The sequence below is a fragment of the Anas platyrhynchos genome, chromosome 19 (assembly GCF_047663525.1).
Source record: "Anas platyrhynchos isolate ZD024472 breed Pekin duck chromosome 19, IASCAAS_PekinDuck_T2T, whole genome shotgun sequence".
Classification (NCBI taxonomy): domain Eukaryota; kingdom Metazoa; phylum Chordata; class Aves; order Anseriformes; family Anatidae; genus Anas; species Anas platyrhynchos.
Window position 1 is genome coordinate 1,131,759 of NC_092605.1, and position 24,548 is coordinate 1,156,306.

At 56.8% G+C, this 24,548-nt stretch overlaps 3 protein-coding genes across 12 annotated transcripts in view; all 3 read left to right on the forward strand.

The window, feature by feature from the left end:
* RPTOR (regulatory associated protein of MTOR complex 1) overlaps nt 1-8,035 on the forward strand; it is a 135,415-nt gene extending 127,380 nt beyond the window's left edge. For all 4 annotated transcript variants that reach the window (XM_072025751.1, XM_072025750.1, XM_038165299.2 and 1 more), the window contains 5 exons: nt 15-142; nt 221-307; nt 3,152-3,268; nt 3,841-3,970; nt 5,449-8,035. In XM_072025751.1, the coding sequence (XP_071881852.1) occupies nt 15-142; nt 221-307; nt 3,152-3,268; nt 3,841-3,970; nt 5,449-5,517 (531 nt within the window). In that variant the 3' untranslated portion in view covers nt 5,518-8,035. The remainder of the gene's footprint in view (nt 1-14; nt 143-220; nt 308-3,151; nt 3,269-3,840; nt 3,971-5,448) is intronic.
* Nucleotides 8,036-9,328: 1,293 nt separating this feature from the next.
* CHMP6 (charged multivesicular body protein 6) lies at nt 9,329-15,708 on the forward strand. The gene is made up of 8 exons (XM_038165497.2): nt 9,329-9,489; nt 9,606-9,715; nt 10,193-10,280; nt 10,810-10,896; nt 11,010-11,075; nt 11,350-11,430; nt 12,004-12,058; nt 13,062-15,708. The coding sequence occupies exons 1-8, from the start codon at nt 9,427-9,429 to the stop codon at nt 13,112-13,114; spliced, it is 603 nt and encodes a 200-aa protein (XP_038021425.2). The 5' UTR covers nt 9,329-9,426; the 3' UTR covers nt 13,115-15,708.
* A 7,962-nt stretch (nt 15,709-23,670) lies between these two features.
* BAIAP2 (BAR/IMD domain containing adaptor protein 2) overlaps nt 23,671-24,548 on the forward strand; it is a 41,217-nt gene continuing 40,339 nt past the window's right edge. For all 7 annotated transcript variants that reach the window (XM_072025761.1, XM_038165338.2, XM_038165335.2 and 4 more), the window contains exon 1: nt 23,671-23,832. In XM_072025761.1, the coding sequence (XP_071881862.1) occupies nt 23,761-23,832 (72 nt within the window). In that variant the 5' untranslated portion in view covers nt 23,671-23,760. The remainder of the gene's footprint in view (nt 23,833-24,548) is intronic.

The window sequence follows — 24,548 nt, forward strand, 5'->3', positions numbered from 1 at the left end:
TGCTTTCTCCTTAGGACATCCCCACCGGAGCAGACAGCTGTGTGACCAGCCTTTCGTGTGATTCTCATCGTTCGCTCATCGTGGCGGGGCTGGGTGATGGCTCCATCCGCGTGTTTGACAGGAGGATGGCTCTGAGTGAATGGTAACTACCCAGCTTCAGTGGGATCCTGGCATTTCCTCCGCCTTCCCTTCACATTTCTCCTCTCTGCTTGTTTCCCAGCCGTGTCATGACCTACCGAGAGCACACAGCCTGGGTGGTGAAGGCATACCTGCAGAAACATCCTGAAGGCAACATAATGAGTGTCAGGTAAAAGAGCTTTTACTCTTTGAGCTGTTTTCTCTTAAACACAGCTTGCTTTTCAGTTTAAAATCCACCTCTGGTATTTCAGAAGGTAAGAGCGTAAAGCTTTTTAGGTTGACATTTACTTCAGTAATTAACTCCTGCTCAAACGTGGTAGAGAGAAGGCAAAAAAAAAAAAAGTGAAGCTTTCCTTGGAAGCCTGTTGGTTAGGTCTGAGAGTAAACAAGAAGGTATCTGTGCTGAAATCACTATCACGAGGCATGTGAGGGAGGAATCAAGTGAACCAGAAACCTCAGCTAGATATAGCATATCTTATGGTTGTTCTTCTTGATTGCCAGCATCTTTCTGGGGTCATTTGAGATAGAACACGAGAAGGAAGGAGGTTTATGTTGCATCTGTTGGGCATATTGCTGTGCAGGATTACTTTGCTGTTTAGCAATTTTCTACACATAAATCCATTTCTGCTGCCTGGTAAATACTGCATAGAGAGCAGCATACACTTATTTGGCCATTAAAGAACAGCAGAATATAATTTATTGTCACAAAACCGCTGTTTGCACACAGAGAGGCCCTTTTTCTTGATTACAAAATGAAAACAAAACAGTTTTCTAGGGTGCAGAACATTCCTGGAGTGGGGGATGGGCCAGCAAAAAATTATTAAGATTTTCAGAAAGGGGCTTAAGTGATGCCGCTGACAGATTTGTCAAGCTCACATATTAGAGTTTTTAATCTTCCTTTCTGTAATCTCTTTCAACAATCCCAGGGGTCAGGCTCGTATACTTGGCCAGCCTGTATCTGAAGGCTCATTTTTTCCCTCTCCTCAGTGCCCTCATGAGCAAATGATGCTTTTTCTCAGGATTGAAAAAGTCTGAGAAAATGGTTATACCTCAAAAGGCAGGTGTGGTCCTGTCCCAAAAGAACTGTGTTTAAGACAAACCACACCACTCTCAGTTTATCCCAATTCACCGTCCTTTGGTTGACAGCAAGGTTCAAAAAAAAAAACAACAAATGTTAGGATGTAAGAGGGCCTGGCATAACTATTTCCCAAAAAAGAGCTTCAAGGCATTGTGTTGCTTGTGGAGTAATTCTCTGAATCGTAGAGAAATTTCATCCAGACCAGGGATGGGAGTTTGCAATACAAGCTGGGTGACTCAGACCCAGATTCTGCATCTCTCCATCTCTCAGCAGTGGTTCACCGCTCAGGGTTTTGCTCAGCCTCTCTGATCTATGTGCTCGTGCCACCACAGCATTTTCCTACTCTCCAGCAGCTCACTAGTGACTTCCCCCAAAATACTCGTGTGGAATAATGGGAGAATTTGGACCTGGTGAATGTACGGTAGATTTGTTTCCTAGTTACTGATGAGCTCTACAGCGACAGCACAGTTATGTAGGACATTAGGGCAATGTCTTTCCCCATGTCTCGTTTGGAAGCTACATCTAATTAATCGGCAGTCCTGCTTCTATGAGGCTGACAGCATTGTCTGAAAAGGTGCTTAAACACCCAAATATCCTGCTTTAGTAGTTAGCTGTTGTAGACTTGTTGATGACTGCTGCTGTTCAGTTGGGTTGTGCTTAATTAAAACCATGTTCTCATAAGCAGTCCCCTCGTCACAGAATTTTGTTTCCATTTTAAAGCTCTTACATGGTCTTCCGATATGTTCTGAACCATTTTCAATCGTATTGAGGTTCAGAACTTTAAATGAATTTACTGTATATTTGATCTGTCTCAAATAATGTTTCTATCCAGTCTTTAGGAATGAAATCAACCCAAAGTTTAATTTGTTTTGGATTTAATTATGCGGCAGCTGGAGTTGCAGTTTCTTATAATGATATAAGTATCCCTGTATAACAGCCTTTTGATTGCTATTAGATATTCCAGAGGTGAAGAAATTGAAGAAAATGTGCTCCTTAATGCTTTCAGATGTTCTTAACTCTGTAGTTGTACGTGGTCATCTTGTCGTACTACTTGGAAAAAACGTTTTAAAGTTGTATTGCCAAAAGCTTTCCTTCTGCTGCCAGTAGAATAAGGTCAGATGAGTTGGCGCTGCCTTTAGTTTCCGTAAGATTTCTGTGGGTCTTTCCCTACACCAGTCTCTTCTAAGAAGCGCGGAAGAGCAGATGTATCACAGCAAACCTTCAGCCCTCTGTTCCAGGGCTAGAGGGGAAGATGTACCCTCTTCTCTTCCAACAGATGTGATTCTGCTGATGTATTTCAGAGACATCAATTAACAACGAGGAGTCATTTGTGAAATGCACTTGGAAAAGTGCTTCATCTCCTAAGTGTGGTACCTTGTCACTGCCATTATTGCCTTCCCCCCTGTCTTTTCCCTGATAAAGTCGTTAATAGGATTGACATATCGCCCGAGTGTTAAGCAACATTTGTTACGCCTGGTCCACAGAGTGCTTTGGACAGCACGAACATGCGGCTGCGCCCAGGCATTCGGCATCATAGATCGTACCAGCAGATCCCATCTGGTTACAGTTCGCTAACACAATTTCCTACTGTGAAAAGGAGAAGGAATTCGGTTCTGACATGTAGCTTAGTGTATTGGGTATGACATACCAGTAAAGGCACTTGCACTCAGTGATGGGCTGTAAGTGATAAAAGTACTAATGGATCGCTCCTGAGGGCTGTTTGCACAGCTCTTAACGCTTTGTGGATGGTACCAAATAAAAGTGACATCAGTGGAAATTCAGCTGCGCTGATAGAGAAGGCAAGGGTGCGTGTCTTCTCTGCCCTAATTCCCTGATTCAGGTGGTCAGCTCGCAGACAGGCACACAGCTCAGTTCCCTGGGCTGTAGGATCTGCTCCAGGTACAGCCTGACCTTGTGAAACTCCTGTGTTGGCAGTGTGAACGGAGACGTGCGGTTCTTCGACCCCCGGATGCCAGAGTCCATGAAGGTCCTTCAGATAGTCAAAGGGCTGACGGCTCTTGACATTCACCCACAAGCCAACCTCTTTGCATGGTAAGTTCCAGTTTCACCTCCTGCATCTCTGGAGTGGAAAGAGAGGACAAATTGTCTCTGCAGACATCGTTCGTGTTTTTTGTTGTTTTAACCTCACCATAAAAAGTGCAGTTTTGTTCCCGTGTTTGCAGTTTGGGTATTTTAGCCCTGCCATGCCTTAGGGCATCCCCCTGCCAGCAGTGACGGCGTGCTGTCTCTCACTCCCATGTCAGGTCCCTGTATAAATTCAGCATGTGTGTGTTTGGGCACGGAGCAGGGGACCAGCACCCGGTCCGCAGCCAGGAGTCCTGGAGGTTGCAGGGGGGCTGCTTCCAGGGAGCACCTACATCAGCTTTCCATCTTTTCTCTTTGTCACACACTGTAACAGGGGCTGTGCTTCGAGCCTTTCTGCAAATCTCTCTGTGCTGAGGTTGCCATGGTACAGCTGAAGTCGATCTCACTGCTTGTAAGAGCTCCTCGCACACCAGGCTGATGAGCTGAGGTCTCCCCAGCTGAAAAAGGGGCTGTGGGCAACAATATTGGTGTTCCCACAACGTTGTTAATGACACCGTGTTCTCTTCATTCCTTTCCAGTGGCTCAATGAATCAGTTCACTGCAATCTACAATGGAAATGGCGAGCTGATCAACAATATCAAATACTACGATGGTTTTATGGGACAAAGAGTTGGAGCCATCAGCTGCCTGGCTTTCCATCCTCACTGGGTCTGTATTCTCTTTTGGGATTTTGGAATGTGCATTTCTCAGTTAAAGGTGGTGTTGGATGAGGGAAAGGCACAGAGACTCCCCCAGCACGGAGAGCTGCTGCCCCAGCTCAGTTTTCTGAAGGCCCTTTGAGCCTGCTTTCTAGCCCGAGTCCTTCCTTGCTCATCCTCCAGCCTGTTTCGGGTGCCACCAGTGCTGATGTCCCAGCTGCTGAGCCCTTTTTACCTGTGGGGCAGCTTGGTACTGATCCCATCACCCTGGGTCTGCCGCCTGGTGTAGCTCTGTCTCTTGCCACAGAAATCCTCCAAGGTGAATTTGCCTGGAGCTGAGTGGAGAGGTGCAGTCTCTCACTTCCAGCGTGCCAAATGTTGTGTGCTTATTTATTCCGTGCCTCTGTTCTTGCAGACAGTAGGCTCACCCTTGTTTCTCCGGGGCTGCTTTTACACTGTTGCTTATGTAAGGCTGTAGGAAGACCTAATGCTGTGCAGCAGAAAAACTGTCAAAAAAAAAAAAAAAAGAGAAAACTTAAAAGCTTACAAGCTGATAAAGTCTAGGATAAAAGAGAGTAAAAAGGAAATTTCTGAGTATAGGTGAGGTGGCTCTGCAGTCAGTTGTTAGAGAATCTGTTTGCTACTTAATTAGGAGGCGGGTGCCCATCTGCATTATGACTGCTGCTCACACAGAGAAGAGAATAAGAGAAAGGAGATTGAAAGACCGATTGAAAACTGATGTGAATGGGTAGGAAAAACAGGAGGAGAAGGCATTTAGGGAGTTTTATTAGAAACCTGCCAATCAGAACACAAATACTTCATATGTGATGGGAACAGCAGTGGGAATGATGAAGGGCCTGGAGGAGAGGAGGGAAGAGCAATGCCATCTTCGGATGTGGTATTAGCTGGACAGGCAGGAGGAAAGCTGGTTTTCTGCAAAGTTAACACACATTTTACATCCTAAAGGTAATGGGGTTTAAAGGGGAGCTTATCTCCCGTTTGCTGTTGAAAAGTCACCTTGCAGAAAGCTCAGCGGTGATTTTGCTGTCCTACAGTTTGGGGGACGAAGGAAGAAGTGGCTGATGATTTGAAATATTTTGTTCTTTAAATGAACACACAAACCCTATCCAGCCCGGGTCTCCATGGCCAGGATTGTGCCCGGGCCTCTTGGGAGAGGGCACGTTAATTTTCAGTCCAGGCGACTGTTCCTAACTAGCAGATCTGCAGTTGTTTGGAAAAACTGCGCTAGGTGTTGGCAACGAACAGTCCCCATCATTTATTCCTCCGGCTGAAACGGGCTCAGAGCTCGCTGCGACAGTGTCGGTCCTGGCAAAATGTCGTCAGAGCGGCGTTGGCAGATGCACTGAGGAGTTTTCCAGCATCTGGGTGTCACTGCTGCAAATGTCACCCCTTACCATCTTCCCTGCGACGTGCCTCTCATCACTGCAGAACACCTGTATGTTTATCCCTGCTTTGCTCTTTCCACAGCCTCATCTGGCAGTCGGAAGCAATGACTACTACATCTCGGTGTACTCAGTGGAGAAGCGGATCAGATAACGGCTCGTGGCAGCGTCACCGGAGAAGGGAGTCCCAGCAGGCAGGGCCGTGTCTCACCCATAATGTACATAGTGAAATTATCGACTTGAATGTTTAGTGTTGGCTGCTGCTGCAACCCGTAACTTGAACTTTTTTTTTTCCTGACTTAGCTACTGATGATTTTGACAAGGGGAAGAGAGACAATCTCCTATTTTTTTTTTTTCAGCTGTATCCTCTAAAAGCTACAGAAAAGGAACATTTTATTTTTGTTTCCAGTGGTTGGCTTCTCTGTTAGGAACACGGCTCCTGAGCTCTGGACTGGATGAGGCGGTACCCTTGAAAAGGGCTTTTTGTTTTAGTCTTTGTTTCCATGTTTTGCTGGAGCGTAGGTTGCTTTGAGGTCTGAAGTCAGGACTCGCCTACAGCTCTGTGCGTCCGAGCTGACCACGGGACCCCTCCAGCTGCTGCCTCCCCCATGCCAAACAGCAACTCCTCTGGCAGGGCAGCGAGACTCAAGCTGCTCACCTGCAGAACCGTGCGCCTGCTCCTGCGCCACCTGAGGTGGGCAGGGGAGGCAGGGACACGTCCCCTCTGCGTGAACCTTATCCCCTCTGCAGCTTCCCCTCCAGTGGAAGTAGAGACAGAGGACGACTTGGTGGCAAGGGATTGCAGGGATCCTGAGGAAAGCGGCTCGAGGAGGTGATGGAGCAGAGCTGGATGCCACCATACCATCAGGGTGCACGTGGAGGAAAGAGGGAAGAAAGAGCGTGAGCATCTCTGTCAGCCCAGCAAGTCGCTGCAGTTACCACTTTCCACCCAAGCACGTGGTGCTGGTGCAGGCTGGGCTGTCTCTGTCACTGTCACTTCTGCAGTCGCTGCCCTGCCCGCAGTGAACTCCGCAAGCACGTTTGATAACCTGGAAACTGCCCAGCCAGCAGGGGAGGCTGCGGGTTCAAGCCACACGCTTTCATCTCGCTCCAACGTGCTAATATTCAGCAAGGTGATGGACACGAGTATTTGTGCACTTTGTGGCTGGGTGCCTGCAGCTACACACACTGCGTGCGTGGCTGTGGCTTGTCTGTGTGTCCCTGCAAGGACTGGGCGTGTAACCAGCCACACGTGATCTGAGCACAAGAGAATCACTAAAGGGGGAAGACAGCAGGGGTCTTCCTGCTTAGAGCAAACCAGCTTTATCCCAGCTCCCCAGGGGAAAGGCAGCTCCATTATCGGCACCTTCCGAGTCTGTATGATGAATGTTTCTGTCCCTTGAAGTCCACGATGTGTCTGGAGGTCACTGTGGGGGAGAGGTAGGCAAAGCCAAAGGGCAGGTTTCTTTCAAGTGCTGCTGTGGTGCAATTTAGCTGCCCGAGAACAGAACTTGCGCTTGTGCAAAAATCACTGCATTGACAAAGGTAGGCTTCCTAAATCCTAAAGACCACGGTTTTTCTTCTGGCCAAGATACTGGGTCTGCAGGCTCCCAGCAAACTGTGCCAGCAACGAGGCTGATGGTGGTGGACATACAAATGAGGGAAGGGCTGGGAAATGCTCTCATACCGTGCAGATGGTGGCTTTACCTTTGCCACGGCACCTGCAGAGTGGATCTGACCCAGCACCGCTCCGCATGTACCAGATAACCCCGTTCCCTGCACGTCGAGGGGTGCAGGGTTAGAGGAATTGGCCCGGTTGCTATTCCAGCGTTGCTGCAGGGAAGCTGACGATGAAACGCCGTGTGCACATCTGGAAATTCATTTTGCGAGGCTTCATGAACGGTGGAGGAAGAGAGAAGCCAAAAGCTGGGCGCTGCGTCCTTACCCGTCAGCACCGCTGCTGTCCCCCCGTAGCAGGGAGGCAGAGGGCCACCAGGATGATGGATCAAAGGCTTTAAACTTGAGGAAATACTACCTAGAAGTCCACTTTGGAGTTACCAAAAGTTAATTATGGTCTAACAGAGCTGTGCCTCTTCCTGACCCACTGAGCTGCTCCTGTGCTGCTCCAGCCTGTCCCAGCGGTACGCGCCCCCAGCCTGCGACCACCCCGCGCGCCCCGCGCCGCCGGGGCCAGCAGCGGGCTTCGGGCAGGCGTGGGGGCAGTTTGGGATCTACACGTAACCGATTAACATACACAGCTTAAAAAAAACAAACGATAGATTTTTAACTTGTATCAGTGTATTTGTCAAAGGAACAAGAAATACCTGGCAAGATGGGGGGGTGCACAGTGGGAAGCTGCTGCTCCTCACCAGCGTTCCCGGGTGCCCCGCCAGCCGGCGCAGCCAGGAGATGGGTTTTTAACTAACTGGGCCTGTTTTGCTTTCATCTAAGCGCGTGTGTGTGGGCTGTATTTTCACAGGTCTGACGCAGAGATTCAATCATGAAGTTTAACCAAGGATCTGGAGAGCATCCTACCTAAAAGTTCACTTATCTCTATTTATTTTACAAAAACAAAAAAATATTAAAAAAAAAACAAACAGAACACAATTGTAATGTGAGAGTAAAACAATTACAAACAGATAAATGGTTAATAAAAAATAAATGCAGAAATACTTCAGTCTGAGGATCACTTTGTGGGACGGAGGTGGGGAGGGGCAGTGCCACAGGGGCGAGAGGCCGGGAGCCGTGTCCAACAGCGGAGTTATGTTTTTAGGTGGCACACTGTGTGATTTGGGGCTGTTTGCACACAAAGAGGCCGCTTACACGTCGAGATCCTGGGCAGAAGAGATTTCCACAAGCCCAGGTCCCTGCTTCTGAGCCCGACCAAAACCCACCGCAGCTGGCACCGCAGAGGCAGCGCCATGAGAGGGGCACAGCACCAGGCCCCGAGGTGTGCACGCCCTGGGGGGCTCCAAATTGCAGGGTCCTGGGATCGGACGTGGGGACGTGGTGCCTTGGGGACATGCTGATGGATCTCTGAGGCTCTGACACAAGCCCCCCATTCCCTGCAGTCCCCCATCCCTTTAGTCTCCATCGCACATAACCCCGTTCCCCATTGCTCCCCCACCCCCTACAACCACCATCCCCTATACACCCCATGCTCCATAGCCCCCTTTCCCTACAGGCCCCCCAATGCTGCCCCATCCCCTACAGCCTTCCCCATCCCCATCCCTATAGCCCCACCACCCCCTGAATGCTTTGTCCCATAAACCCCCCCATAAAGGGGGCACCCCTTCTCCTATAACCCCCCATCCCCTATAGCCACTAACCCTATATCCCCACCCCCTATGGCCACCAACCCCTACACCCCCCCCTTTATAACCCCCTTCCTCTTTTATAACCCCCCCTCTCTACTCTCCATCCCCTATACCCCCACCATCCTCTACACCCCCCCCCCACCCCCTATTTCCTACAAGCCCCATACCCCAGTGCCCTATAACCTCCCCCATCCCCTACAGCCCCCAACACCCCCTATTTCCTACAGTCCCCCCACACCCACATCCCCTACAGACCCCCCCTTACACCCCCATTCCCTACATCTCCCCATCCCCTACAGCCCCTCCCCAACACCCCCTATTTCCTACAGACCCCCCATCCCCTACAGCCCCCCCTTCACCCCCCATCCCCTACAGCCCCCCCGTACACCCCCATCCCCTATACTCCCTCCCCAACACCCCCCATCCCCTACAGACCCCCCCCTTAGACCCCCATCCCCTAAACCCCCTCCCAACACCCCCTATTTCCTACAGACCCCCCCTCACCCCCCCATCCCCTCCACCCCCTCCCCAGCCCCCCCCAATCCCTTCCACCCCCCCACCCCCCTCAGGCTCCCTCCGCGCCCCGCTACCGCCCCCCCGCGGCCCCCTCTCCCCTCTTCCTCTCTCGCCTTCCGCGGGGCCGGGCCCTGCGCGGCCGCCGTCGGGGGGCGGAGGCCGAGGGGGAGGCCGGGGCCGGGGCCGCCCGGGGCCGGGCCGAGGCCGGGACCGGGACCGGGACCGGGGCCATGGGGAACCTGTTCGGGAGGAAGCGGCGGAGCCGCGTCACGGAGCAGGACAAGGCCGTGCTGGTAACGGGGGGGGGGGGGTGGTGGTGAGGGCTGGGCCCGGTGAGGCCCCGTGAGGCGGCGGCGGCTGCCCCTGCCCCGGGCCCGGCCCTGAGGCGCGTCCCGCCGTGTCCCTGCAGCAGCTGAAGCAGCAGCGCGACAAGCTGAGGCAGTACCAGAAGCGGATCAGCCTCAACATGGAGCGGGAGCGAGCCCTGGCCCGGCAGCTGCTGAAGGAGGGCAAGAAAGAGTGAGTGGGGCCGCTGGGGGGATGGGGGGGGGGCTTGGGGCTGCTTCTCCAGCCGGGCCCAGCCCCTGGGGGTCCAGCTTGGGTCTGGGGGGCTGCACGGTGACACCCCCAGCACGGTGACCCCCCCAGCACGATGAAACCCCCCCAGCACGGTGACCCCCCCCCAGCACAATAAACCCCCCGTCCCCACCAAACGCAGGCGCTAGGTCGCCAATTTATGCTCGATTAATTGACCCACCCTTATTCACGGGAACAGCTCAGGGGTCGCATTGAATTTTCACTTTTGTTTCTCCTCTTTTGGAAAAATAACACAAAATGAGTGGTGTTTAAACGAGTACCGTCACCTAAAGCGGCCTCTTTAGGCTCGTCTGCTTCCTTCTCTGCTGAGTTGCCCTGCTCTTGTCCCCCAGAAAAGCCCCGCTCTTATCCCCTTTGCTCCCCTCTGTGCTGAGTTTTCCTGCTCTTCTTGTCCCCCAGAAAAGCCCTGCTCTTGCTGAAGAAGAAGCGCTACCAAGAGCAGCTCCTGGACAGGACGGATAACCAGATCAGCAACTTGGAGCGCATGGTGAGCGCCGGGCGGCCCCGCTGGGGCGGGGGTGACAGCCTCCAGCCAACACCTCCTGCTGGGGGCAGAGTCCTGAGAGCCCTGTGCCCAACGCACAGCGCTCTGGGATCAGCCTCGTGCCACGGCTCCTCTCTAACGAATCAGCGTGAGCTTGGTTTGAGTCAGTATTGTCAGCTCCGTGTTAAATACAAGTGTAGTGAGTTACTAAAACTTGAGGCACAGTGCAGGCAGCTGTAGTAGAAACTTCCTCTGGCTTGTCTTGGGACCTTGGTTTTAGGAACAGTATTTGTTCTGGTGCGGTCAGCGAAACTACAGCCTCAGCTTAGGTTGCCTGCTGGAGAGCCAGAAAAAGGCCTGCTGGATATGCAGCTGCCTGCGTTAAAAGTTTTTCTGTGCATGTTTCATGCTGCTGGTGTAATTTAAGTCTCTGTTGGGGCCCTTTTTTCCTTGCATTTTCTCTGGGAACCTTGGGAGTCTGTGCCCGGGCTGTGACAGCTGGTGGTGCATCCCCCTCTCCTTTCTGTTTTAGGTCCAGGACATCGAGTTCACCCAGATCGAAATGAAGGTCATCGAGGGTCTGAAAATAGGCAACGAGTGTCTGAACAAGATGCACCAGGTACGTGTGAGCGGCTCAGCTGAGTGTTGGTTTGCCTCGGACTAGGCAGGGTCCTGGGTGTTGGCAGCTGGCTCCGTGCAGGCCTCGCTTACACACGAATTTTGTCTCTTCAGGTTATGTCAATAGAAGAAGTGGAAAGAATAATAGGTGAAACCCAAGATGCTGTGGAGTACCAGAGGGTACGTACTGTGTGCGTGAACAGCTGTGAGCAGAGGCAGCCTGCCACGCAGAATTCCTCTGGCGTGCGGTGTGTTCCCAGCCTTATTTAACAGGCAATCGGGCTGGGAATTGAATCTCAGTTGCCTGCAGAAAAATTAGGCTTGTTAGTTTTCTGAGTACCCCTTCAGCCGGTGTTTGTGTTGATTTCCCACACCCACGTGTCCCGCTGTAAGCCACAGAGCTGCTTCTGTGCATTGTTTTTGACTGGAATGTGTCTTTTCCTCACTTTTGTAGCAAATCGACGAGCTACTGGCTGGCAGCCTGACTGAGGAGGATGAAGATGCCATTCTAGAAGAACTAAACACTATTACTCAGGTAGGATTAACCTGATGTTCTTATTATTTGCAGCGTGTGTTTCCAGGCAGCTGTTTGCAATAGGAGAATGTGTCTTTTCACCACTCGTGACAGCTTGTCTTCTGCTACAGATCAGTTATACCCGTTTGTGCCTAATTCCCGTGTCAGCAAAGACTAAGCTAATTGCTCCATACGCAGGGGTCACTTAAAATGGGATGATTTTAAGGGTTGTACTTGTATTTGCGAACTGTTACAGTCAGCTGGTCTCCCTTCTTACTGGAGAGCTATTCCACTTCAGTAGGTGAAGATCTTGAAAGTCCAGGGTCGTGCTCAGATAAAGCAGTGTCCGTTATCACTCCCACCCATCTCTGTGCTGCCCGTGGCTCCAAACACTGGCTTGGTTTGGCTTCACTTACTGGGCAGTGCTGGAACCCATAACCCTTCCAGTTCTGGGGGCAGATGTCAGTTTGTCTGTGAAGTCTCTTTTATTCCTGTTCTGTTCCCAGTCTTGGCACAGAACTGGGGTGCAGGGGTCTGGGACCACCGCCTGGCGTGTGGGGTGTGTGCCATGTGTCCTCTTCCATGTTCTTGCAGGAACAGCTGGAGCTTCCAGAAGTTCCTTCTGAGCCACTCCCGACAGAGGTCGCAGGTACGCTTTCATTTTGGTTCTGTGCAATGCTTGGAGACCCTCTCCTTACTGTAAGTGGCTCTGACAAACCCCTTCTTGCTGAACCTTTGCCTTAAGAGGCCTCAAGGCCCCAGTCCCATTCTGTTAGTCAGCATTTAGTCATTCTGGAAGGGTTTCCCCTTGTGTGGCTTGCACCTGCCGTTCCCAAATCACGCACTGGACCTACTGGTGGGCTGCCAGCTGCGGTGTGTCACAGTGTGAAGCTCCACGAGGGATTCCTTCCCTGACCCCCTGCTTCATCCAAAACTTGACCGGTTCCCTGCACGTCAACACAGCGTGCAAGGACAACATTTGGTGACCACAGATAGCAGCATTCACACTGGGGGAGAAAAAAAGGAGGAGGGAAAAAGATCTCAGTGAGACTCGTGATGGTTTAAAGCTCTGGTGACCTTCCTGCAGCTGACCACAGTGGTTCTGAGCTGGCTGGGTGGGGGTTGCTGGAGCCCCAGGACTCCAGACCTGCTGGAGCGTGAGCTCTGCAGACAGGGCTTGTTTAGTCGTGGTGCTTGTTTACTGACCACGGATCAGTTGTCATCTCTGCACGTTGGCCACAGGACGGCCAAATAAAATACGAGCTGCCCTTGCAGCGTGCAGCTGGCTGAGCCTGCTTTAGGTTGGTGTCAGGATGAAGGGGAGGGAGGCAGAGCTTGCCCACCCCCTGCCCTCCGAGGAATCTCTTGCTGTTCCAGATCTGTTTCTCTGGGCTGGGAGCTGGCTGAGGTTGTGTTGAGTACATTCTGAAACTTTTAATTCTTGAAGTGCTGTGAAAAAGAGGGGTAAATGGGGGATGTAGAATCATTTATAATGAACACTTAAAACTCAGTAACTTTCCAGGCACTGTGAGTATGAGCATTTGTTGCTCTGCTGAGACGTGGAATGAGGGCCTCAGTTCTTTCTCAGGAGATGACTCTGGAGATTGTTTGTGCTCTCTGTTTCTGTAACAAGTCTCTTTTTTCCTCCACAGAACCAACACCAATCAAGAACAGGCCAAAACCAGAGCTTGTGGCAGCATCCTAACTCCCACTCCTGGGGATTCCCCCATCACTTTCACCCAGGACAGTTTGCCATCCCAGCCTGTGCTGGGAACAAGCACTGCCTCGGCAGCATCCCAGCTGTGCTGGGCGGATTGCGGAGCAGGATTCCCTGCGCAGGGTGGGGAGCCTCAGCTGGTTGATTATTGCTCTTGTATCAAGATTATTTTCTAGTGCTTTCTTTTTTTGTAACTTAAATTCTGAACTCACTCAGCTGCGCTGTCTCGGGATTAAATAACAACTCTCAAACTTCCAAAGCCAAATGCTTTCTTAGGTTTGCTTGGGTTGGTTTCAGTTGTAAATCTGCCTTTGCCTGGACAGAATCCCCAACAAGCCCTCCTGACCTTTCTGGTGTCCGCACATCTCTGTCCTTCTGCTTCTCCCCTTCTGTTCTGTCTGTGGAAGTGCTGCCGGTGTTTCTCATCCTCCCCTAGATCTGCCTGGGACAAGCAGGGACCCGTGGGGCCCCGGAGGCAGGGGCTGGGTGCTGGCAGCCAGGGGGAGGCAGCAAAGCCTCCGTGCTGCGGCTGGAAACGGTTCTGGCAGCTTGTGCAAAACCAGCAGACGTGAGGGTGCTTCACTGGGGCAAAGCCAGGACAGATTGCTTGGCTTTGCCTGCAGCAGCTCTCCTTGAGAGGGACAAAACCTCCAGTGAGGTGAGGAGCTGCTCCCTGGGCATGAGTCAGAGGCAGCTGGTAAGGATTCCCATTCAGATCCCGCTCTGCCTCTGGCAATCCGTGGCACCGAATGCAGAAGTGGAGTTAAGAAATCTGCTGAGCCTCTTCAAATTTGTAGCAAGGAGCCTTCTGCTGCTGTTACGAGCCAGAAGTCACCCCGTGTTGGCTCAGCACCTTCAGCAGCGTCCAGGTTCACCTTCGCAGTGTTCAGGCGGCCTGAGCTCGATGCTGCTGCCCGCTGTCAGCTCCTGGCTGGCATTTCCTCGCGGGGCAGGAGACAGGAGAGGTCAGGCTGGGTAGTGGAGAGGCTCGTTCTGCACCAGACATGACGTTTGCAGGTCTTTAAGTTGACACTCCGAGTGCTCTGCTCAGGAAGGAGTTAGAGGGGAGGCCGTTTCCTCCTGAGACCTGGCTGTGGAGGACGGTCCGGTGCTCGGCGTGGTGTAGCCGGGGCTGGCGTGGCTGCGGAGCTGCTTGGAGAGCTGCCTGGCCAGCCAGGTGGTGGGCAGATTTAGCTGTTCTTGGAAGCAAGCGTACTTGCCAGCTTGCAGATGCTCTTCAGGACACTGCAGATCTTTATTTATTACAGTCTGGAAGCCACAACCCTTAATCCCTGTCCCTGTGACAGCAGCAGGACCCAGAGGGCCCTCTGAGACGTTCGGTGACTGCCCGAGGGGCTCCGTGACCCGGTGCCAGACGCCGCTGACTAATCCCAGAGGCTGCTGCCCTCCGGCCCGCAGTGGAGGCAGCAGCAGCTGGGGGGTGTTGGATTTTTGTTTGCTTGTCGCTGTTCTGTTGTGTTTAAGTCATGCTCTCTGTTTTGTCTCCGTTTGTGCTGTTCCAAGGACTGGAGGGGTATCCACAGCCCCCTGCCCGGGGCAGGGTGTGGGGCGCGATCCCTCGAGCAGAGGCAGCGTGCGCTTGGCAGTTGCCCTATTTTCAATCTCTCTTAATTAATGTTGCATAACGAAGCCGCTGCCCCACAAGCTGCGGGCGTGTTTACAGAGCAGTGCAACTGAAAACAAAACTTTCCCTGAAATTGGCAGAGGGGGCTCCAAACGCTCCCTGTGCCTGTGCTGGATGCGCCGGGCACCCCAGCCAGCGTTTGGAACAGCCTCGTACAGCCACCTGCCGCTCAGCTTTCAGAGCTGAAGCTCAAATAGGGCAGAGCTGTGTCTGGTTTACACTCCTGTGCTGGATTTTCTGCTCCTGTTGCTCTGCTGCCACCCGGGGTGGGTTGCAGTGCCCGCTTTTTCCACCAGAGAGAGCCTCGTCCCCACCAGCGCGGTGGCTCCTGCAGCTCTCTGCTGGGACGTTTTGCTTCCAGCCTCCTTCGGTGCGTTGCTGGCCTGGTGTCTCCTTGTTTAATTTTCCCCTGTTTGATCTGTGACTCATAGGAGTGAATGCTGGACTCCCCCACGAAGGTCTCGAAGGGACCTGTCCCGGGGCACAGCTCTTGCTGCTGGCGCTCGGACTAAGCCCTGTTCCATGGGGCTGGCACATGTCTTTGTGGTCTGGATGCTCCTTTTCTCTCCTACGAACTTCTTGGCAACAAGGGAGGCACGAGCAAAACACCCCCCGGGGAAGCTGTGCTGATGCTGTGCCGTGAGGCTGCGGTGCTGAGCTGCTCCCGCTGTGCCCCCTGCCCTGCAGGAGCCGCGTTCGGGCAGTGCTGGAGGGGTTCAGGCTTCTCCCTACCTCGGTGGGTGCCAAAAAGGGGCCGAACGCTGACCTCCCAACAGGAAAATTGGGAGCAGATCACTGGGAGCAAATCGCCAGCAGCTTCCCCTTCTACTCCCTGGAGCAAACATTGTGCTGAGCCTCCTGGGGAGGAAGAGCCAGGAGCGGCGTGCGCCCCCCGCGCGGTGCTGGAACAATAAACGGTTTCTAATGGTTTCACCGATTCCTCTTCCAGTCTCATGTTTTCAAAGTAAATGTTTGCAGCGAGCAGGAGCTGCCTTCCTCCCTGCCCAGCTCCCTGCTCCTTGGGCAGGAAGTTTCCGACCAGGCTCCGTGTGTAAGAGGAAAACAATCCCGCCTGCCTGCCCGTCCCCGCAGCGCTCCTCTTGGGTAACCACAGCAGCGGTGCCCTGGCAGACGTGGCAGGGGCTGGGAGCAAAATTAGGTGAGGTGGAGCTGCGTTTCAGAGAAACCAGCCATCAGGTTATTGCTGCGGTGGTAAAGCTGCTGCTGTGGGGCCGTGGGGCTGTGCCTGCCCCCTGCTTGGCACAGCGGCTCCCCAGGGCTGGTGCACGGGGGGCCCGAAGCCATGCACAGCGCTCACAGCGCTCGGTTCCCTGGAGAAGGCACGAGCACCAGGAAGGGCTCACGGGAGGCAGCATTATTGGGGTGGATGTTTGGGAAGAGCCCTCCTGCCTGGGGGGTCGCAGGGAAGCTGGGCTGGGTCTTGCTGGGCTGTTTGGGAATTTTTAAGGAACTTCTCAACGGGCCCAAGCTGGGGCTGGCGGAGCTGCCTGGCCCTTTGCTGCCTCCCTGTTATCCTGGATGCAGGTCTCTTTTGGGGGCTGAGGCTGTGGGATGTCTCTGGGTCTCTCCTGCCCCAACCACCTGGACCCCACGCTGCTTCTCAGCCCCTGCACCTCCTGCCAGCACGAGGAGGTGCCCGGAGTTGCTGCGTCCTTGGGGGTGCAGCTCCACGGTGTTTAATTACCGCTCCCTGTGCCTGCTCAGCTGCAGCAGCGGGGTGGGAGCTGTCCCCTGGCCGTGCGGGCTGAGCTCGGGGCTGCTCCAACCGTCCTGCAGCTCCCCAGCTGTGCAGCTCCATGGAGCTGTCCTCCCTCGGAGCGTGTTGCTGTGGCAGCCTTGCTGCTGCTAATTAAACCCCGCAGGATGCAGGCGGCCCCGCGCTGCTTCCTCGGCCAGCCCCACGCAGTGCCTGGTGCCCCGAGGGGGGGCTCAGGCCACCGGGCTGGCATCACCCCAAGCATCCCATCACGGACCCAGCGCACGTGAGGGTGAGGGTGAAGTCCAGTCCCTTTGTATTCACAGGAGGAGCTGATTTGTCTCTCCTCCTGGAGCCGCTGCCGGAGTCCCCGGGTGTTTCCGTGGCACCAAGGGGTGCCTGATCCCATCCCCACGGTGTTTAATGGGGCAGGTGGCCACACAAGACCCCGACCCCACGCATGAGCCAGCGACATCCCTGGCTCCTGGCAGCCTCTCCCTGGCTCGCAGCCGCCCTTCCTCTCCATGCAGCCGCAGCGACACCAGCGGAGCCGCGGCAGTTTCTATGCCAACACGGCCGGAGCGCTGCCGGCTGGGGCTGCGGACCCCATAAGGCAAACATTTCCCAAAAGCACCCCTGGAAACCACGGTGAGGTGAAAACCTGAGCGGCCGCTGCTCCGTGGGCCTTGCTCCTGCCTCTGCTCCGGCTGCTCGTTGGCATCGGTGGGCACAGGGAGGCGGCCGGGGCTCTGCGCAACCCCGGGGCTGTGTCCCTGGGGCAGGGGGTGACCCCCAGCAGTGCCCCGAGCCCCCCGGCCACGGCTCTGTGCTCCCCCCCCTGCTGCTAACGCACATCCTGGAAGATGGAGCTGTTGGCAGAGAACAAGCCTGGGGTTTGACAGTTTGACTGTGGGAAGAAAATCAGCGCGATTTCCTAATTGGAGCAGTGGTGGGGACAAAGCAGGTTTGTTAGCGAGCTGCGCGCCCGACTGCAGGAATGTGACCTCTGCGAGCACTGAGAGCCACCCGGCGCCTCTTGGGGCACGGCGGTGCTTGGCAGCGGCCAAAACGCTGCCGCAGTGACGGCTCCGATGGCAGAGAGTCGGGATTTCACCCTCTGGGGTCGCCAGGCCCACTTCCAGGCTGGTTTCAGGTCTGGGAGGAGCACTGGGAGGTGACGGCTGGCCCCGGGTCACCCTCCTGCTACTTCCCTGCTCTGCGGAGGAATGCGGTTCCTCAGGTCCTGGGGTGGCGGGTGAAGCTGCGGGCACACACCGTGCCTTTGTACGGCCGTCAGGGCCGAGTCACTTCTTGTCCCCAGCTGGGAGCTGCCACCCGGACACCTCCACCCGCGGCACCAGGGAGCGACCGCTGGGGCTGGTGCCGGCTGCACCCAGGGCTGCGCTGAGTCACGGCCCGCACGGGCACGGTTTGCAGGGGAGGGAACAAGTGGAGACCAGTCCCAGGGATGTGCCTGTGCCACCGGGTTGGGAAGCGAGAAGGCTCCTGGCACCGACGGGTCTGGGAGGGCAGCCCCGGCCCCAGAGGGCTCCGCAGCGCGCGGTGCCCGGTGACCCCAGCCGAGGCGCCAGGGGAGGCACTGCCCGGTGCAGCAACGTGATGCGAAATCCCATCGTGCCCATTATGCAAATCGCACAAACTATGCCTGCTATTCAGAAGTATCCCCAGAGATCTCCTTAGCGAGCTGTAATTCAGCATTACTCACTGCCGAAACCAGGCGCTGGGGCAAGCCAGGAGCGCGCGGGGCTGTGCCCGGCTCAGCAGCCTGGCAGTGCCCCCAGCCCCCTGCATCCCCTCCTGCCGCCCCCCAGCCCCTCCTAGCAGGCCTTGGGGCTGCTGTGGGGCTTTGATCCATCCACCTCTCAGCCTCAGCAGGCAACCTGCTGGGATCTGCCACTGGCCCTGCACTGTTACCAGCCCAGGTCCCCCCCATGCCCCTGTCCTGCCTCCCCCAGCCCACCCGGTGCCTCCATCCCCGCCGCCCTCCCAGGCCCCACCACGGCGCTCTCCTTCTCCGCAGAGCTTTGTTCTCCCACCCACTCCCTGCTTTCTTCCGTCACTCCGGCTCCTCCCTGCGCTTGCTCTCCCCCGGCCCCACGGGAGCTGCTCCTCCACGCAGGCTCCCCCAGCTCCTGCTGCCAGCCCGGCACATGTGGCCCCGCGCCGGCACCGCACCACGGCACCGGTGCCACGAGAGCCCTCTGCCAGCACATCCCCAGCCCATGCCCGCATCCTGGGCCACCAATTTTATTTGCCATCAGTGACCCTGGGGACAGGCACTGATCCTGGCAGTGGTGCCCAGCCCAGCCCCGTGCCCCAGGAGCAGACGGCCGGGCTGGGAGCTGCTTCCCCAGCGCCCCACCGGCCCAGCTCCGTGCACCATCTCTGCCTGCCCCTGCCCTTCAGGCTAACGTGGGGTGAGTTGTGGTGCTCGCTGTGCCTCGCCCTCCTCCCCTGTGAAGTACCAGCGACCTACTTGGTGGCACGGATGGAGACCTGCTCAGCAAAGAGCTAGATGAGGGCTCGAAAGTGCTGTCAGCAGTATTTTAGCCTCCGTGCTGGATTTCAGTGCCACAGCTTCCACCTAATAAAATAAGAGCCCGAATTGTTCATCCTTTGCTAATCCTCCATAAATGGCTTTACTTGATTCGTGCTTTGGGGGGTTTAACTGGCTGACAGTTGCTGACACACGCAGGGAATCTCCAATTTCATGGCAACTTTTCAGCCCCGACTCTCCAAAACCAAACCCCAAAATCTCACGTGTGCAGCGTGCCAGTGGCGGCACAGGGGAGGGACACAGCTGGGAAGGACCCGGGGGTCCTGTGGCCGTGGTGGGACCAGGGGGCACCCAGCTGGGCACCGAGGGCAACTGTGAGGCATCACAGCCACCCTGCCAGCATCCCGATGCCATCAGCGCTGCTGTGCACTTGTGCAAGGCCCCAGGGAGGTTTTCATCTGCCGGAGAGCAGCGACCGGCCCCAGGTGGTGGGGAGAGCCCCACGGAGCCCCCACACTGCTGCTGGAGGGGGACGGGAAAGGCAGCAGGCAGGGAGTGCAGCAGCCTGGAGCTCGATGGCACAGGTCAGAGCTCAGGTTGCAGCCGCATGTGGACGGGAACCACGCATCGATCAGCGGTACCCAGCCAAAGAGGCTGAGCGGGACGAGACGGCCGAGGGAACAGCACATCCTGCACCGGGGGCTCGGCTGGGTTTGCTCAGACCCATTAGGCCGATTCCCCAAAGTGCCACGTCAGATGGCAGGAAAACCATATTAAAATTGCTTTGGAAACAAATAACTCCTGGCAGAGTGCGGAGAGGACCCACAGCAGAAGACGCGCAGCGGCAGCGGGGCTGTGATGGGGAAGCCATCTGCGCCAGACAAAAAGCCCGGAAATTTCCTGTTAATCTCATTAACAAGTTGACACTCGCAGGTACGCTCCTGCCTTGTGCCACACTGCACAGAGGGGTAGAGGAGGAGATTTTCCTTCTGGCTCCTTTTGTTTCTGCACGCCGTGAGCAGGGCACTGCTGCTGGCAGAGCGATTGTGGGGAGCCCCTGCCCCTCACACCCACGGTCCCAGCCAGGTAAGTTGGTGACAGAGAAAGCTTCTGCCACCTCGCCAGCCAAGGGAGCCCCGCTCCCTGCAACCAGCAGCCCCCTCCCTCCGTGCCCCCTCTCCTGCCCCTGCAGAGACACCACCAGGGCTGCGGAGCCGGGCGGTGAGGGCCGGGCGTCCTCTTGGTAGCGACTGGGGCCACGTCATGGCCAGAGGTGCGAGGGATCATCACCTGCCTTCAGGTTTTTTTTCTCTTGTGTATGACAGGAGGCTTTCCTGAGGCCACGAGGATGCAGGAGCTCCACCAACACCTCGCAGCCTCACCGTCCCCTCCCCGAGCAGCGATGTGGCCCCGCAGCCACCTCCCCAAAGGGATGCTGGGTTGCACGGACGAGCGTGCGCGTCTCCACCTCGCCACGAATCCAGGGGGTGCCGGCTATAACAGGGCCCCAAGGCAGCAAGTTTCCATGGGCTAAGTGCGTGGTGCATGAGAGGAACCCTCCCCAGCCCTGCTGAGCGCCGTCAGACCCCGGCTGTGCCACCGAGCCCCTGCTTTTGGCCACCAACACCCTAACTTGGTGCTCGCCCCAGGTGCCGGGGCGCGTGACCCGGCTGGGCGCGCTGGCGTGACGCCATGCTGATAATTAGGAAGGAGCCTAATGAAACTTCTAAAATAGCACCATTTCCTCCACACACCTGCAGTCGAACTGGGTGGATTACATAAGTTGGTGTTGCCACAGCAACTTCGCTCCACCCGGGGCTGGAGGTGGACGGTGCCGCGTGCGTGGATGCGCCGTCACCCTGGGGAGAGACCGGGCGCAAAGGGGGTTTGGCAACGGGGAGGGCTGGCTCCACGGCCGGGGCTTGGGTCTGATTTCTGGGGCACGGGAACCCCGCTGGTGGCAGAGGTCTGGCGTGGGGGTGAGGTCCCTGCCTCGGGTCCTGCTCCTCCAGCCTGGCCCCCGCTCGGTCCCTGCCTGGCGAGGCGGCGGGCGAGGAGCAGCTGGAGGTGCTGCCTGGATGTAAGCAAACCCAGGGACTCCAACACCATGGTTACCCTGGGCACGCTCCAGCTGCCGCTGCTCCCTGGGGAGTGAATCACGGTAACAAAAAGACAGCTAACAGAAAAAAAAAAAATAAAAGGAGAAAGCAAAGCAAATGGTAGGGCACGAGGCGCAGGCAGGTTTTTCCTGCCACGAATTCCCAGGGCGCTGGGGGCAGGCGGCCCCGTGGTGGGATCGGCAGAAACACGGCCAGAGGGTGCCCAGCAGCGTGTTTGGACACGGGAAAAGCCAGGGGTAAAAGGAATTTGGTAAATCCCTTCCTTAATGTACGACTGAGAAATCAGTGGGTGCTTACAGATGAGGATTTGCTTTGGGAGCGAGGGGGTGCGAGGCAGAAAGGCTTTCAGTACTCAGATTTCCTGGGGATAGAGATAAAGAGAAGCAGAAGACAGGAGGAAAGGAGAGCAGTTCGGAGGCTGGGGGCAGGCCTAGATGAGCGCGATTCTCTGAGGGTCGTCCCAAAAGGCCTCTTTTATTACGAGAAATTACAAATCCTTTTATCTTCTCCACCAGAAGAACAGCTTGTTTGAATTGCTGGGCTGTCACACTGGAATTAGATGCAAGAACCCCCCACATTCGTGACGTAGCGAAGAACTTACATAACGCAACTAAAAATAAGGTGATGGAGACGCGTATGGAGGCACTCTCTTCCCGGCCGCTTGCTCTGAAATCCCTCTCCAGCAGCAAAAAGCCAGCGGCGCCTTGGCCACGGGAGCAGCCCCAAACCTCGGGCAGGAGCAGCCTGGAGCATGAAGCAGAGCGTGGGCAGCGGAGGCCTGCCACCCGTGGCGATGTCCCCTCCAAGGCGATGTCCCACCCATGGTGATGTCCCACTCAAGGGGCTGTCCCCCCCCTTCTGTCCCCCAGCCCTAGCAGCAAAGGGTTAACCGGCCACACCAAAAAACGAGAAAAGCCTGCACACAGCCATAAATTCTTCTCTGTCTTCTGGTGTGGGAAACCTCTGAGAGGCCAAACTGGGATCCAGGTGTGCCCGGGCTGAGCAGCACCCCTGGGTGCCCCCCGGCTCCTCGCCTGCGGGAGATGGAGGGGAAGCAGCGGGGGGGGCAGGAGCAGAGCTTTGGGGCCGAGGTCTGGACTGGCTGGGGCTGCTCCTGCGGCTGCTGCTCGGAATCGATGGAGATGGCTGAGAAAAGCAGGCGAGGCTGCAGAACTACCTCACTGCTCCCCGTGGCCGAGGGGCAGGAGGGGAAGGAGGGAAATGCTCGCTCCGAGGGCCAGGAGAGGCTGCCCGTGGTGGTGCTTTGCACCCTGGCACCTCCAGACCCCAGATGCTCCTTGCTGGTGTGGCCACGGGCACAAAGGGACAGGGACAGGGACAGGGACGAGCCCCTTGATGCTCTGGTTCAAGCGTGGACAGCACTGCAGGGAGCAGCAGGGGGTGGCTGCGTGGTGGGGACGGCCGTGAGGATGAGGATGAGGATGAGGATGAGGATGAGGATGAGGATGAGGATGAGGATGAGGATGAGGATGAGGATGAGCATGGTTTGGTGCTGGCCCTGGAGGCACACGCTGCTCGCATCCCTCGGGACCCACACAAAAGGCACTGCCATCAACCCGAGGGACAGCAGTGGGACAGCTCGATGGCCGGGAGGGCTGAGGGGACACCCGGAGCACCCCAGTGCTGGTGGGGTGAGGAGGGGAGAGCCCGGGGGGCAGCAGGCAGGGGCTGCCTCCCCTCCCCAGGCTGAGCCCTGCTCCTGGCTGCGCACAGACACCGTGTGCCCCGTGCCCGTGCCCACCCGTGGCACCCTCCTGTCCTTTCTGGACGGTGTCTGACAGCTTTCCCCTGGAAAAGCTGTGGGTCAGCTGTGGGTCAGGAATGGGGTCAGCACAGGGGGCAGCGAGGGTGTACGGCACAGCGGGGACTGCAGGGCATGGTGCAGGGTATTACAGGGGCACGAGATATAGGATGGGTACGGGATGGAGCGTCACGGGGTGTGGGATGGGGAAGAGTGGGGGCTATAGGATAGGTTATGGGGTGCAGTGGGGGGTATGGATGGGGAATGGGAATAGGGAATGGGGTGTGGGATGGGAATTGAGTATGGGATGGGAATGGGGAATGGGATGGGAATGGGGAATGGGGTGCAGGATGGGAATGGGGAATGGGATTACGGGATGGGAATAGGGAATGGGGAATGGGATGGAAATAGGGAATGGGGCATGGGATAGGAATAGGGAATGGGATGGGACTGGGGTATGGGATGGGAATGGGATACAGGATGGGGACAGGGTATGGGATGGGAATGGGGTACGGGGTGGGAATGGGGTACAGGATGGGAACGGGGTGTAGGACAGGAGCGCAGTGGGCCACCACGGCCCATCCAGGGGGCATGCACCAGACGGGGCACAGCACAGTGCCGCCCCCAGCCCCAGCCCCGGCCACCCCCGGTCTCCCCCGACCCCACAGCGCCCAGCACCCCGCACCGTGCGCCCTGCCCGGCCCGGCTCAGCCCTGCCCGGCTCAGCTCCTCCCTGCGGGCGGGTCGGGGCGGTGCGGGGCGGGCGGCGGCGGCCGGGAGCTGATAAAAGCGGCGGCCCCGCTGCGCTGCGCTGCTCTCCGTGCGCCCCGCACCGCCCGGCCCCGCTCCGCACCGTTGCGCACCGCCTGCCCATGGTGCTGCCCGGCCCGCCCGGCATGGCCCGCTCCGAGGAGGTGCACCGCCTCACCGAGAATGTCTACAAGGTGAGCCCGGCAACAGGTTTTGGGTTTTTTTCCCCCCCCCCCTTCTTTTTCTTTTTCCCTTTCCCTCATTTTCCTCCCCTCCTCCGCCGGGCGCGGGGGTTGCTGCGGGGGCGGCTGGAGTAGGAGGAGAGGAGGTGGATGAAGAGGAGGAGGAGGAGGAGGAAAGAGGAGGATGTGCTACCGCCGCCCGGGGGGGGGGGGGAGGCCGAGCCGCCCCCGCTCCCCCCAACCTCCCCGGAGCCTGCACGGAGCGCTCCGAGCCCCGCCGGGGGGGCGCCGCTGCCCGAGCCGCCCCCGGTCCCTCCGCAGCCCCGGGGCGCACCGAGGTGGGAGCGGGGCCGGGGGGCAGCGAGGGGCGGCCCGGGGGGGGCAGGGAGCGGCCCCCAGCCTGGGGGGGGCCCGTCCTAACCCCCCTGTCCCGGGTCACCTCGGGTCGGCACGGGCGAGCCCCGCCGGGGCGGTCCCTGCCTCTCCTCGGGTACCTGCGAGCAGTTCGCGTCCTGGAGCTGCTGGATCTCCACATTGCCCGATTTGCCCCTTTTTTCCCCCCCGTCTCTCTCAGTGGCATGAGAAAAAGGAAATGTTTCGTGCGCTTTGGTCTCCCCTCGTGCAGGGAGAGCTCTCTGCTCCGCTGGGTGCTGTGCTGAGCCCAGGGAACCTTTTTGTCCTGGCATGCGTGGGGGGTGTCATTTATTAAACCGGGAGGCTTGCGTGGT